The following is a 15,676-nucleotide window of genomic DNA, read 5'->3' as shown; positions in this document are numbered from 1 at the left end:
CTTGCACAAGTGGAGCACTGATTCACACCAATTTGTTAAAGACTGATGTCATTGGATACCCAGTCCCTTTTCGCACCTGCCTTGTGAACACTTTCCCAGTGAAAGTAGAAAATACTCTCATTGCTTCTCATTGGAAGGAGATAATCTCCCTATTGTGCCTCAGTGCCCAGACATTTAGCCAGCCTTTCTGTATCTCTGTTACATCCTCTGTTAAAATGAGAATTAAAAACATAATTGGTCTGGATGATCAGCCTTCTTACTGGGATATAGACTATTGGGGAAGAACAGGTTGCGGGTGATGGGAGATTAGTTTTGACAATTTGTGCATGGCCTAAAACACTAAAAAGGAGACAAGGAAACAGAAATAAATAAGAGAATCATCAACATGTAGAAGCATATTGAGAACAGTCCAGTCCCCTGGAAGCTTCTGATTAGACTATGGCCTGACTTAAAACAAGTTAATCCAAGAATTTGGTTCACTCAGTAACTATAGAGTTTGAGTGTACTGTTGATTCCCACAGAGGAAGTTATCTCTTATAACCTATCTAGCAATTTTATTATCTGGTTCCATTTTGCTATTTACTCTCATAATGTACTCAGTCAAGGCATAACTAATGTTGTCAGGCTCATGTCAGGGAAAGCTCCTGCTGAAAATGAACACAATCTTAATGGTTTGGGAATGCAATAACTTTGATGTTTTTAATACAAATATGTTGGGAAAATGTTATCTTTTTTTTTCAAAAGCATTTACAGCATATTAAGATTTTTTTCACATGAAGGTATTTGTTTCTTAACTGTAAAGTCATTAAAGGCCACGTACTATGGTCTCTGATTTACTATTTGATATTTGAAAAGTCAGTTACATATTTAAGACAGTCCCACACCAGATAATGTGCAGATATATCTTAACCACAAGAACTAAATTTTCTTTTATGACATATTTATTGTATGTTATTAGATCAAACCCTACAGAATAAAAGCTTTTATCAAAAAAATAGTTTTCTACCAAGCTCTCTCTTGAGAGCCCCCTTAATCTCATTATTTCTGAGACTGTAGATGAGAGGATTCAGCATGGGGATCACCACCATGTAGAATACAGACACCACCTTGTTCTGGTCAGAGGAGTAGCTGGACTTGGGCATCACATAAATGAAGGTAATGGTTCCATAGAACAGAGTGACTGCAGTAAGGTGCGAGGTGCAGGTAGAGAAGGCCTTGTGGCGGCCCTCAGTGGAGCGCATCTTCAGGATGGTGATGAGGATGTAGACATAGGAGACAGCAATGACAAACACTGTGACCACAATGATGGAGCCTGCAGAAAATGAGGGCACCACTGCAGGTACAGTGACATCAGAACAGGAAAGTTCCACCAAAGGAGCAAAATCGCAGAAAAAGTGATTGACCCTATTTGGTCCACAGAAGAATATACAAAAGAAAGAAATCGTAAAGCAGGATGCATTGAGAAGACCACCTACATAAGCCACAGAGAATAATTGGACACAAACTTGTGTGGACATTTTGGTTGAATAAAGCAGTGGGTTGCAGATGGCTACAAAGCGATCATAGGCCATGGCAGCCAGAAGGAAGCACTCAGCTGTCCCAAAGAAAACAACTGAGGCAAGCTGGATGGCACATCCAAGGTAGGAGATTGTATGTTTCTCTGTCAAGAAGTTGATGAGCATGTTGGGTGTGACAGAGGATGAACAGCCTATATCAGCAAAAGCCAAGTGGCTCAGGAAAAAATACATAGGATGATGGAGTTGAGAAGAGATTCGGATAAGAATGATTGTGCTGAGATTGCCAAACACAGTCACCAGGTAGATGAATAGGAAGACCATGAAGAGGATGACCTGAAGGATTGAATTATCTGTTAAACCCAATAAAATAAACCCAGTCATTTCAGTGTGGTTTTTATCCACCAGAGAATCCATGAGATAATGTATGCAGATGGTATTAAAAGCACCTGTGATGAAAAAGTGCAATAAATAAGTTATGAGTTTCATTTTTGTTAATATATATGTCGAAGTCATAATAAACAAATTTTTATTCAAGCAATCAGATTTTTTTTAAATGTAATATTTACGTTAAGCCCTTAAGAAAAGTATTTATGTGCAATATTGAGTCCAACTATATTTTAAAATTACTTTTACTAGAAACATCTGATAACCTGCTTCAAATAATGTTATTTTCTTCTTGTTTTTACCTTTTACAAAAATCCATTCAATTATGTATCCCTCAAAAACAGGGATGAAACCTCAAAATACTTCATGACATGGTTGGACTTGGAAACTATTATGCTGTGCAAAGTTATTTGATCACAAAAGGACAAATATTGTATGAGACTACTACTGTAAGGGTAAATGCCAAGACAAAGGCAAGCATCTGTCCTCCGGTAATGTAATTTTCTAATCTGGTCTCCCAAGCAATGAAGTGATGTGCCCACCTAATTCTCATGATGCGTATATTACCCCTTTTTGGTACGTCTTAGAAAACTCTTCCTTAGAGCAAGCCTATCTTCAGCTGGGGTCAGTTTCTCATGTTGCAGGTAGAGGTAGAAGACCAATCAGTTCCTGTCATATAACATTGTTCCATGGTTACCCCAAATCGACAAAGTCTACAAGGGTGCTCAATGAACCTTAACAGAAATTCAAGTCCAGAGCTATGGGGACATGTGTGTGTCAAAGAAAGTGATTTCATTTTTGTTGGTGGATAAGCCAGCTGGGGCAATCTGCCATTGGGAAAAACACTTAACATTACTTATATAGACCCCCAATAGGACAGTATGCTTGGTATTATGTTCTTTTTTAAAAATCATTTTGTTGGGGGCTCAAACAACTCATCAGAATCCATACATACATCTAATATGGGACTATGTAATATAAATTAGCCTAATAGCTATTGTTTATTTAATGCTTACTAAATTGTAAATATATGAGAAGCATGAAGTGGGTGTGTAGTTCTACTATCCATGCAATAATACTAAAGTATTTCATTATTCTCATTTTATAAATTATTCCCATTGTATATAAAGAAACTATGGATACTGGAAAGGTTAAATCACTTACCTAAGGTTTCATAGGAAGTGTTATAATCAGGATATAGACACTGGAGTGTGAATGCAGTCTAGCACTTTAGTAATTATATTATAAATGAAATTAAATAATTATTTTGATGAAGTTGAGTATACTTGGACATTGGTTGATGAGTGATTAGCCTTTTAGCTATCTGATAGTTAATGTACAAGAGAGAGATCCTGAGTTAGTTATATAGTTTATAAAATCTATCAGTTAATAAAAAACATTATTATAAAGGAGAAATCTAATTGTTCTTGATACTAATATTAATACCATAAATGAATTTCAAATTAGGGAGAAATAGAGTTGGCTATTATACATGTATTAAAATATTATTAATTAGCATATTATTGTTTTATTAAGTAGCACGAAACATCAATCTGCAGGAATATTAATTAACATCAGAACAGGAAAGTTCAATTGAAGGAGAAAATCCAGAAAAAAAGAGATTGATCCAATCTGACTAAAGTAGAATGAAAAATAAAAACAAATAATAGAACAAGTATGAGGAAAGCACCTGTTTAAATGACAGAGAATTATTGGACACTGATGATGTTTTGGTTCCCATCTACTAGGGAATTGATTCGATTGATGGTACAAAGTCACTGGTACCAAAAGGAGCTGTGATGAAAAATTACATTAGCGAAGTTAAGGAATTTCGGGGTTTTATTTTCATTAATACCTATATTGAATTAATTATATGAGACCCAGAGTTTTTACGTTTATGTGCAGTAATTAGTCCATCTGTATTTCTTGTACAGATCAAGTGCTTTTATTAGAAACATCAGATAACTTGCTTCAAGCAACATATTCCTTTTTCTTCCCTATATGAAGAGTTTCTAAATACAGTTCTGTTTTAATTTCTAGAAAATAATATTACATCTGCTTATTATTTTCATTTGGGAGTCAGACAGCTGAAAAAAATTAATAAATTACCTAACATTATTACATAACAATTGGTGGCATCAGGACATGAACCCCAGACAGTTTGCATCCAGCCAGTAATTGAAATTAAATAATACTTATAATAAAGTCAAGTACACATCTTTGTAACTAACAAATAAAAACAAACAAAAAGCCCAGCAGAAAACAAACCTATTGCTGTGAAGTTGGACTCATAGCAACATTCGATGTTAAAGAGCAGAACTCAGCTCCACAATGTTTTCTTAGCTGGGATCTGTGTGGAAGTCTATCAATCAGTAGTTGAGCACTAATGTTTGCATCACGTAGGGGCCCGAGTTTTTTGACAACTCAAGTTAGTTACATAGTTCACAGGCTTATAACTTTTTTTAAAAAGAGAAAACATTGTTCAAAATGAGAAAAGTAATAGTTCTTAATAAGGAATACAACAAAAAATATGAAGGTAGGAATGGAGTAAATTGATGAAATATTTTTAAGAATTATAATTTATTGTTTTAACAAGTACTTTCAAATATCAATCTAAAAACTGTGCAAAAACACTGTAGAATTAATATTCAGGATACAATCAAGTACATTCATTTAAATAATTGAAACTATTATCTACAGTACCAACGTTTTCTAGTCGAAGCTCCATAGAGTGAAATCCTATTCTGTTTGACATGATTTATAGCTGAGTTAGAAAGTTTACCTAGAATCACCCAACCAGTTGGTCATCATCTACTCATTTTTTAGCTTTTCATTCTGGCCTTTGTGTCCCTAAGCATTCGTGTGTGTGTGTGTGTGTGTGTGTGTGTGTAGTCACTGCCATCAAGTCAGTTAGTCAATTCTAATTCATAGTGGTGACCATATAGGACACGGTAGAGCTGCCCCTCGTGGGTTTTCAAGACTAATTCTTTATAGCAGTAGAAAGCTTCTTCTTTGTTCTGTGTAGCAGCTGGTGGTTTCGAACTGCTGACCTTGTGGTTAGCAGCCTAATGCTTAATATTAATACTGCACCACAGGGACTTCTATTCAGACCCATTTAACAGTCAATCTTTCTGAAAAGATAACTTTAAATAGTAAATTCCCAATGTATTTGAAAGTTGGTGCCTTCATTAGTCTGATGGTCTAGTGCTTTGTGTAAAAAAATATAAACCAAGCCAAACCCATCCATTCGATTCCAACGGATAGCATCTGTGTAGGGTTTCCATGGCTGTAAATCCTTACGGGGCAGATAGCTTCGTCTTTCCCCTGAACCACCGGGTTTGCTGTTACTCACGACATGGTTACCCAACAGCACCACCAGGGCTCATGAGTGCGATGTTTAGATAGTTTTAAAAGTCCAGTGTTTTTCATCATGAGGGGTGCCATATAGGAATTGTGGTCATTTGAGTCATGCTCATATTTTCACACCAACCTATTGGTGGGAACTTAGTCAATTCAGCAAAAGTGATTTGCTACTTGACTGCTCTATTACGTCTGCCTGTCACTTAACTACGGGTTGGGAGTACAGACACAATATTAAGAGATCTGTGTGTTCTAAAGTGACAAATGAGTATCAGTACATCAGATTCATTCACAAAAGACAAAAAAATCTTACCTCTGGAAATAATTATTCATCTTTCAGTACTAAATGGAAAGTCATGTTTATATAGCAGCCATACGATCTATTATTTTTTTCCTTTGGGAGTAAATCTCTATAGACTCTAAAGATTCAAGTGTGAATTAAAAAGCACCAAAGATCATTATTACATCCCCTAGTGAAGCCTGAGCAACTCAAATCACACAGACACAACTCGTTTTTAAGGTTCTATCAATTCTTCAGTGACCCACGAAGGAGCTTAAAAATGTTTGTGTAAAAATCCCACTATCTCTTCATTTTATTTTTCCTCAAAATTTTTGAATCCCTCTTGTACAAGTGGGAGAAAGATGAGCAGATATAAAGATTTATAGTCCCCGATCTATATAGAGTTGCTCTGACTTGGAATTGACTTCATATCTGTGGGTTTGGTTTGGGGATTTGTGTGTTTGTCAGTTTTTCTGAGCACATTTTGTTCTGATTCACTGTGGACATTGTGAGGAGCCCTGATGGCATAGTGGTTAAACATTGGGCTGCTGGCTGCACGATCAGCGATCAGCAGTGAAGCCACCTGCTGCTCCCCGGGAGAAAGACGGGTTTCTCCTCCCATAGTCTTAGCCTGTTTCGTAGGGTAGCTATGAGCTGGCATTGCCTCCATGGCAGGGAGTTGGGTTTGACTGGGTTTGGTAGATGTTGGTATACTTTCATCACATAATTATTGGGAGTATGTTAGATTATCTTCTAACTAAATGTTGAGTCTCTGTTCATGTTTGATATTTTAGGTTAAAGACTACATTTCATATGTAAAAATGCAAACTCAAGGGAGGGCGGAGTGGAGAACCAAAGTCCATCTGTAGACAATTGGACATCCCTTACAGAAGGGTTATAAGGAAGAGACAAGCCAGTCAGTGCAGTGTAGCACTGAGAAAACATAAAAGTTTCCTCTAGTTTTTTAATTCCCTCCCCACTATCATGACCCTAATTCTACCTTACAAATACGGCTAGATCCGAGCATGTACACTGGTATAGATAAGGGCTCACAGCACAGGGAATCCAGGACAGTTAACCCCCGCCCCCCCACCAGGACCAGTAATAAGAATAGCGATGATACCAGGAGGGTAAGAGGAAGGGAGGGGAAGAAAAGGGGAATCGATCGCAATGATCAACTATAACCCCCTCCCAGGGAGATGGACAACAGAAAAGCGGGTGAAGGGAGACAGCGGTCAGTATAAGACATGAAAAATAAATTATAAATTATCAAGGGATCATGAGGGAAGGAGGGTGAGAGAGGGAGGAAGTGAGCTGATACCAAGGGCTCAAGTAGAAAGAAAATGTTTTGAAAATGATGATAGCAACATATGTACAAATGTGCTTGATACAATGGATGGATGTATGGATTGTGATAAGAACTGTGAGTCCCCAATAAAATGATTTTTAAAAACGATATAAACTTAGCATCATTCAGTTGGCATTAGTTCATTTAAAAAATATTTGTAGTGATATGGAAACCTTGGTAGCGCAGTATTTAAGTACTTAACTGCTTACTGAGAGGTTGTTGGTTGAAACCCATCAGCCACGACAGGGAAAAATGTGGCAGTCTGCTTCCATAAAGATTATAGCTTAGGAAACTCTGGGGCAGTTTTTATACTGTGTTTTTTCCCCCTTCTTATTCTGTCTTATAGGATCACTTTGTGTTTTAATTGACTCAACAAGAATGGGTGGAGTTTGGTAGCGGTAGATATAAGAATCTCCATGTGGTATCTTGGGGAATAGGAGGTGAAATACCATGTAAAGTTGGATTTTTAAGACTTACACATATTTCTTCTAGAAAAAGTTATAAAATTAATATCTTGAAAATTTGATTCTTAGAGAGCTATGAAGTAAAAAAAGTTTTAAATGTCTTCTTGATAAATTTTAATCACTCATACTACATGCTTCAAAGGAATGCCTACTACTTTATAGTTTATATGACTCAGGGAATGAGGATAGAGTAGGTATGTTCAACCTAAAGACTCAATAGAATTTCCTAAATTTATAAAGTCCTATCTCATGCCTCCTACCTTGGTGATACTAGCATTTATCATTGGTGATACAAACCGACTAGCATCCAGTACTTACTCCTTGCCAAGCTCATTTAATTTTTACAATTCTTTGGTATGATACATATTACTATTATTCTCATCTTATGAATTAGAGACCTGAGGCTTAGGAGTTTAATCTTCTCACTCAAGGGTACTCAATTAGTAAAATTTGATCCAGGTATCAAATTCAGGTCGGTCGGAGTGTAGAATGTTTACTTTTAATTTTTGTTGTCATCCAGTCACCTTTTGAAGTAAATGTCTCAATAATGACCACTTAGTCATTATTGACTACTTGTACATACTTATATGTTTATACAATTATTAACAATATCTAAATGGCTTGCCAAATTCCCTGAAAGTGGCTAGGTCTACTGTCTGGGCTTGAGCATCAAACCAATACATGGAACCCTAATTTCCTCTCATGCTTTAGCTCAGTGGTTCTCAGCCTGTGGGTCACGACCCCTTTGCGGGTCGAACTACCCTTTCATAGGGGTTGCCTGATTCATAACTGTAGGAAAATTACAGTTATGAAGTAGCAACAAAAATAATTTTATGGTAGGGTATCACCACAACATGAATTGTATTGAACAGTCACGGAATTAGGAAGGTTGAGATCCACTGCTCTAGCTAGTGATCAACTTTTGTTGATCTTACATCTTATATTGCTTTCAAATCCACTCTCCATTTCACCACCGTAATAGTTGTTCTTATGGACTTACCCGTAAGACTTTCCCATATATGCATGGTTGCCCATTCACAAAATAGCTAGAGTTAGTTATTCAAGTTATTTTATTCATATCTATGTCTATTAAAAATGCATGTATTTATTTTAAATGACTCATAAAGAATACAATAGTCTAGTACCCCATCCTTAAACTATTTTTTAGATACGTCAGTATCTCTCTCTTAGTTACTTAGTGATGCTGTAGCAGAAGCACCACAGTGGGTGGTTTTAAAGAACAGAAATCTGCTTTCAGTTCTGGACACTAAAAGTTCCTATCACAGTCTTGGCCATGGTAATTCTCTCCTTAAAGATGGTCATGCTTTTAACACAGTTTAGATAATTTTCATCATAAGTAAGAGCAAATAAATGGCTATTTTAAAGCACTATAGTTTTTGAAATTAATACCTTAAGAATATGGTTACAAAAGCAAATTAAGTGGTATAACATATATAAAATATAAGAATCATAATGGCTCCTTTTATAAATTATTAATCTTTTTAATCAGTCTAATTGCTCTGACTGTAGAAACCAAATCTACTGTTCTCTTTAAGGATATATTCAAAAATGAGGACCTGATGCCAGGGGCTCAAGTGGAGAGCAAATGTTTTGAGAATAATGAGGGCAATGAATGTACAAATGTGCTTTATACAATTTATGTATGTGTGGATTGTGATAAGATTTGTATGAGCCCCTAATAAAACGATTTTTAAAAAAGAACATATATTCTGGAAAAACTCCTGTTATTGATTATTGTTATGTTAATTTCCTGGTCCTCTTTGAGCAAGTGTAAGATTATTTTGTAAATGAAGTAAATGTTCATCTAATAAAGGCATACAAGAAATGCATTACATCATAAGAAAAAGCTTGTCATAGGCATCCCTTAGCTCCTTGTCTCATCAGCAGTCTTTGTATGATGTCCGTGTTCTCCACTTGGGTCTGTGCCTGTCTGTGTGTGCAATTCTTTTTCTGTCATTCAGGTGATTGGGTTTAGGTCCTACTTTATACTACAAAACATCAACTAATTGATTAATTGATTGACTAGAGTGCATTACATTATTGAATGTGGTCATTTTATAATAGATTATTATTGGTAGGGGTCAGATTCCAACACACATTTCGGGAAACACTCAATTCAATTCATTAAAATATATAATTAATATCCTTCAATAAAGAAACTTTTAGATTTATTTGCTTCATATTTCCTCTATATCCCCTGTTCATTTAACTTAAGCATAATTGATACAAGAAAGCCAGCAGTTTTTTTTCAGGCCCAAGAGAATTTGTACAGTTTCAAATAGTTAAATTTATTATAGCAACATGAAAGCATAAATATTCAGTGGGCTAAATACCAAAAAGGTAAGTAAATGTTAACTCAAAATGTCCTACAAGTAATTGGAAATAGAAAGGCATAGTATCCAGTGACAGTTACAAAATAATAAACAAGTAGATAGAAAAAAATCTTCCAGGCCAGGCATAGCAAATAAACCATCCCATTTTATACAGGAAATGCAGAGAGTAAGAAGCATGTAGAAGTTAATTTAGCATTTTCAGGAGGACAGTCACGAGGCTATCTGTTTTCATAAAGATTTACAGCCTAAGAAACTGTATACAGTGCTGCTATGAATTGGAATTGGCTTGATGCAGTCGATTTGGGCTTTGGGTTAAGGGTTTCAAGATTCAATAACCTTGACTTATGATATAGAAATGCTTTCATAAAAATAATACATGAATAAAACACCACCACTGTTTTCAGCAGATTAAGAATTTTTGTATGTAATCAATATGTTTCTTAATTATAAATTTCATTTCATTACTGTTGGTCTCTTATTTACTATCTGAAAATCCACACTACATTTACTATTAATTTCTATGTTGGCTAATGACATACAGATTATTTTAAACATAGGTAATAAGTTTATTTGGATATTATTTTAATTTTATGTGATTGTATCAACCCAACAGGTTTCATTTAGAAAATATTTTCCTACCAAGCTCTCTCTTGAGAGCGCCTTTAATCTCATTATTCCTGAGACTGTAGATGAGAGGGTTCAACATGGGGATCACCACCGTGTAGAACACAGACACCACCTTGTTCTGGTCAGAGGAGTAGCTGGACTTGGGCATCACATAAATGAATGTAATGGTCCCATAGTATAGAGTGACTGCAGTAAGGTGGGAGGTGCAGGTAGAGAAGGCCTTGTGGCGGCCCTCAGTGGAGCGCATCTTCAGGATGGTGATGAGGATGTAGACATAGGAGACAGCAATGACAAACACTGTGACCACAATGATGGAGCCTGCAGAAAATGAGGGCACCACTGCAGGTACAGTGACATCAGAACAGGAAAGTTCCACCAAAGGAGCAAAATCGCAGAAAAAGTGATTGATCCTATTTGGTCCACAAAAGAATAAACAAAGGACTGAAATCGTAAAGCAGGATGCATTGAGAAAAGCACCTATGTAAGCCACAGAGGATAACTGGACACAAACTTGTGTGGACATTTTGGTTGAATAAAGCAGTGGGTTGCAGATTGCTACAAAGCGATCAAAGGCCATGACAGCAAGAAGAAAGCATTCAAATGTCCCAAAGAAAACAGCTATGCCAAGTTGGATGGTACACCCAAGATAGGAGATTGTATGTCTTTCTACTAGAAAGTTTGCAAGCATATTTGGTGTGACAGAGGATGTACAGCCTATGTCTGCCAGTGCTAACTGGCTCAGGAAGAAATACATAGGATGGTGGAGTTGAGAAGAGATTCTTATGAGAATGATTGTACTAAGATTGCCAAAGACAGTCACCAGGTAGATGAATAGGAAGACCATGAAGAGGATGACCTGAAGGATTGAATTATCTGTTAATCCCAATAAAATGAACCCTGTCACTGACGTGTAGTTTTTATCCACCAGGAAATCCATGAGACAATGTATGTAGCTGGTTCAAAAAGCACCTGTGATGAAAAATGCCATAAATAAGTTATAAGTTATTAATTTCATGATTTAATATTCATTCATATATACATGGGCATTATAATTTAATATTTTTATATTCAAACCAGCAAATTGCATTTAATAAATTTAATGTTTACTTAATACCCCCAAGTTATGTTTATGTAAAATTATGACTCATCTATATTTTAAAATTACTTTATTAGAAACGTTGAATAAAATGCTTCAAATAATATATTTTTTATATTATTTGTTTTTCCGAAAATACATTCATGTCTTTAAATGTAAAAATTAAAAAGCATAATGCCTGTGCAAGTAGGAAAATGTCTTGTAGGTATATTAGCCTTATATTTAACGTTTGCTTAATACTCGTTAACAAATATAACACTAAGCATTATGCATGTGTGCATAGAATGAATATAATTTCTGTGAAATAATAGTAGTATTTTATTATTTCCATTTTATAGATAAGGAACTAATGAACCTAGAAAGTTTAAGTCATTTACCAAAAGTTACATAGAAAGTGGTATAATCAGGATATGAATCTTGGATTTGAATCTAGACCATTTCTCTAGTAGCCATCTTATAAATGAGGTCAGATAATGATTTTGATGAAGTTGAGTACACTTATAAATTGATTAATGAGAGGTTAATCTTTCAGGTTTTTGATAAGTATAGATAAAAGAGAACTCATATTAAATAGTTCACAAAGTCTTATCAGTTAAACAAAGTCTTTTTCATTTTTATTTATTAGTTTTATTGACATATAATTCACTTATCATACAATTCAATAGATTCATTATGTTAAGTCTTTTTAAAGAAAATAATTGTTCTTGATATTAATACCATAATATAATTTCAAATTAGTCAAGAACAGTCAGCTGTTAGAAATTTGATCAATATTTTTAATATTTATTATGAGCATAGTTTTTCATGAAGTAGTCTGAAACATTAACCTGCAGGGATAGTAATATCAGAACAGGAAAGTTCAACAGAGCAAAACATAAGGGGAAAAAAAAGGTAAGTTCTAAGGACAATTCGTTTTTGTGATGTATCCCTGCTTTATGCTCAACCTCATGAAGAGATCAATGAAGATATGGGTGCTATAGCAAAGTGTGGTGAAGAAACTAGATGGTGCCCAGCTATAAGAAAGAATAGTGTCTAAGTCTTAAAGTCTTGTTTTCAAACAAGCAGTCATATAAGTGAGGCATCTACTAAGTCAACAGGGAAGAAGCTTACCAGCCTGTGTGATCCAAGGATTATAAATAATAAAATCCATATCTGAAGGAGGGAATGATATCAGAACTTAAATAGAAAGCACCTGGTTTGCAGAAGGGTATGGATCACAGTGGAAGTCCCAAATCCATTTGCAGGGTCCATCCATAGATTGGGTCTCTGGTGAATTCCTTCTAACCGTAGTTGAGGGAGGTGAATAGTCTTGTTATTATGCAGAATGCATTGGAAAGTGAATTGTTATAGAAGTAGTCAGAGTAAAATCTCGTACCATATCATTTGACTTCTCTTTTGACCTACTTTAAATTTACTCTAGTTTAAAAATATTTCTACATTATTTTTGATAAAGGTTTTTCTTTGTTTTACTTTGTCATTGTTAGTGGGGTTTTTTTGGGGGTATGTTTTTCTGAATATGAAATCCAGGATAGATAAATCTTTGAAAACACTTAACTGGATTAATGATTTCTTGGGGATATGGCAGGGGGTCAAGGGAATTGGGGAGCTAATAACAATGAGCCCAAGAAAAAATGTTCTGAAATTGATTTTGGTAATAATTGTATAACTCTTCTTGATATGATTGAATTATTTAACTAAAATAACAAATAAATTCTAATGCATATATTTAACAAAATATTAAGCAATCATTGAGGTTGATGATTAGGCTGTATTATAGAAATGGGAGATATGCATTAACAAGATGGCTAAAATGTTAAGCAGAATCTAAAACAGAAAAAAAAAAATGGTCCAATCTGGCTAAAAAATAATGAAAATTAATGGAAATAGTACAAGTATGGAGAAAAGCATTTATGTAAACCTAGAGAATTACTAGATGCAGACTTATGAACATTCTGGTTCTCATTTACCAAGAAATCCATGACCCAACTTAGCTGGTATAAAAAGGAGCTGTGATGAAAAATTACATTAAAGGAGTTAGGAATTTGGTGATTTCATTTGCATTAATATCTGCATAGAATTCATTATAAACAAAGTTTGGTTTAATAAACTTAATCTTTTCTTAAGTGTCCCAAAGCTTATTTATGTATAATGAGTCCATCTACATTTGATGGACTCAAATTTGATAAATTCCACTTATTAGAAACACCAAATAACTTATTTCAAATAATATATTTCTGTTTCTTCCTAGAATGAAGAGTTTGTATGTATAGTTCTGTTTTAATAGTAAGCTCTTTTATCATATCTGTTTTATAAAGAAAACTGAGAAAGAGAAGAATAAATGACTTACCTTAAGTTACATAGTAATCAGAACATGAAATCCAGGGAGTTTGAATCCAGCCCATAAATATAACTAAATAATACAAGTACACTTGGAAAATAGACATGGATGAATAAGAGATCACAAAACTTTTGAGCTCAATTGACTTATTCATCCATTTCTACTTCTTTTATTGTTTTATTACAAAGGTTTTTTGAAATCAGAAAATGTTGAGCTTTGTGATAAAAGGGGAGGGGGGGAAGGCTTGGGATGGGGAAGGGAAAGGAAAAAGGAGTAAAAACAAGAAACCGAGCCATTGCTCTGACCCTGGAAAACTGGCACCCCTGTGTTACAACATAGAACTAAACTCCATACTGTCTTCACTCTGTTTTATGGTAGTTGAGCACAAAATGTTCGCATCACCCAGGGCCTGAGATTTTTTGACAATTCATGTATAAAAGAAGTGCCTACTTTCCTAGTTAGTTACATGGTCCGCAAAACCTGTCAACTTTTTTTTAAATGGAGAAATTGATTTTTTAAAAGAACAACTACAAGTGTTCTTGATACTAATACCATGAAGAAATACTAAGGTAGAAATAAATGGAACCTATTGTAAATGTGTTTAATGTTAAAAAAAATTGTTTTATAGAGTAATTTGAAATATCAATCTAATCACTGTGCAAGACACTATATGGTTAGAATTCAGGATATAATTAGAATACAAGGAGCCTTGGTGGCATCATGGGTTATATCTTGGGCTGTGAACTACAAGGTCAGCAGTTCACACCCACCAGTCTCTTTGTAATAGAAAGATGAAACTGTACTCCTTTAGTGATTTACAGTCTCAAACAACCTGTATTGAGAATTGACTCAATGGCAGTGGATTGGTTTAATTAAAACACACGTATTTATATAAATCAAATTATTTCTTACAGTACCAATGTTTTCTAGTTGAAGTCTTGTAGACTAAAATCCTATTAAAAAAAACATTTTACAGGGGTCTCTCATACAACTCTTATTCTTTTTTTTAACAGTTTTATTGACATATAATCCACATCAGGCAACTCAATAATTCAGTCACATCAAGAGCTGTACAATTATTATCACAATCAATTTTAGAACATTTTCTTCTTTCTTATACTTATTATTATTAGTTCCCCACTTTCTCCCAAACTCCCCTGCCATACCCCGAAGAAAACATTAGAAAAGCAACAAACAAAAACAAAAACTAACAATAATAACAGTAATACAGAAAAACCTCCATCAAAAAGAAGGCAGAAATTATTAAGAACTAGAACAAATTTAAAATGGGTCAAAAGGGAGATCAAATGATAAGGTGTTAAAATTTAATCTAACTGCCCCCCAAATAATCCAGTTTCCATTGCACTCTACACATGGTCTATGGTCACAGAGGATTCACTGAAGGCTTAATCCATGTATATTTCTGCTTCATGTTTTTATTTTTAAAGAAAACAACTTTTAAATCGGTAAATACAATTTACAACTGAATCAGGTAAAGCCTCCATGTTTAAAAAAGTTTAAAGCCCAGGATCATTTAACTAGGAGGCAGGTTGAACATCATCCACTCATTTTCTAGCTTTTCATTCTGGGTTTTGTTCATTTCCTCTTGTTTACTATGTCCCTAAACCATCCAGACCCATAAACAAAGAAAATCTTTCTGCAAAGATATTTAAAATCAGAAATACCCAAAGCATATAGAAGTTAATAATTTTATTAGACTATGTGAGATAGTTTATTGTGCCAGCCTGGCCGATAAACACCAGTGGGATTAACTGAAGGGTGGAGAGTTAATGGCCATTTGCCAGCAGCAGAAACCAACATTAAGTCCAAGTTATGGGACCATTCCTCGGGGAGATCAACCAGCAACTTCGTGGCAGGTTGATTACATAGGACCACTTCCATCATGGA

The 15,676-nt window shown here is 34.8% G+C and overlaps 2 protein-coding genes across 2 annotated transcripts; both read right to left on the bottom strand.

The window, feature by feature from the left end:
• Nucleotides 1-986: 986 nt before the first annotated feature.
• On the bottom strand, nucleotides 987-1,937 carry LOC101645707 (olfactory receptor 502-like). The gene has a single exon (XM_030885832.1). It carries the CDS (start codon nucleotides 1,929-1,931, stop codon nucleotides 987-989), a length of 945 nt encoding a protein of 314 aa, XP_030741692.1. The 5' UTR covers nucleotides 1,932-1,937.
• An 8,386-nt stretch (nucleotides 1,938-10,323) lies between these two features.
• Nucleotides 10,324-11,308, bottom strand: LOC101645378 (olfactory receptor 502-like). Its single transcript, XM_030885823.1, has one exon. The coding sequence runs from the start codon at nucleotides 11,269-11,271 to the stop codon at nucleotides 10,324-10,326; it is 948 nt and encodes a 315-aa protein (XP_030741683.1). The 5' UTR covers nucleotides 11,272-11,308.
• Nucleotides 11,309-15,676: the final 4,368 nt, after the last annotated feature.

The sequence above is a fragment of the Echinops telfairi genome, unplaced genomic scaffold (assembly GCF_000313985.2).
Source record: "Echinops telfairi isolate 266 unplaced genomic scaffold, ASM31398v2 ScPeMD7_60;HRSCAF=208, whole genome shotgun sequence".
Classification (NCBI taxonomy): Eukaryota; Metazoa; Chordata; class Mammalia; order Afrosoricida; family Tenrecidae; genus Echinops; species Echinops telfairi.
This window is presented reverse-complemented; position numbering and strand designations above follow the sequence as displayed.

What these genes read in the sequence shown, in the direction of transcription:
- LOC101645378 (XM_030885823.1), bottom strand. Translation starts at nt 11,271, where the DNA reads ATGGATTTCCTGGTGGATAAAAACTACACGTCAGTGACAGGGTTCATT.
- LOC101645707 (XM_030885832.1), bottom strand. Translation starts at nt 1,931, where the DNA reads ATGGATTCTCTGGTGGATAAAAACCACACTGAAATGACTGGGTTTATT.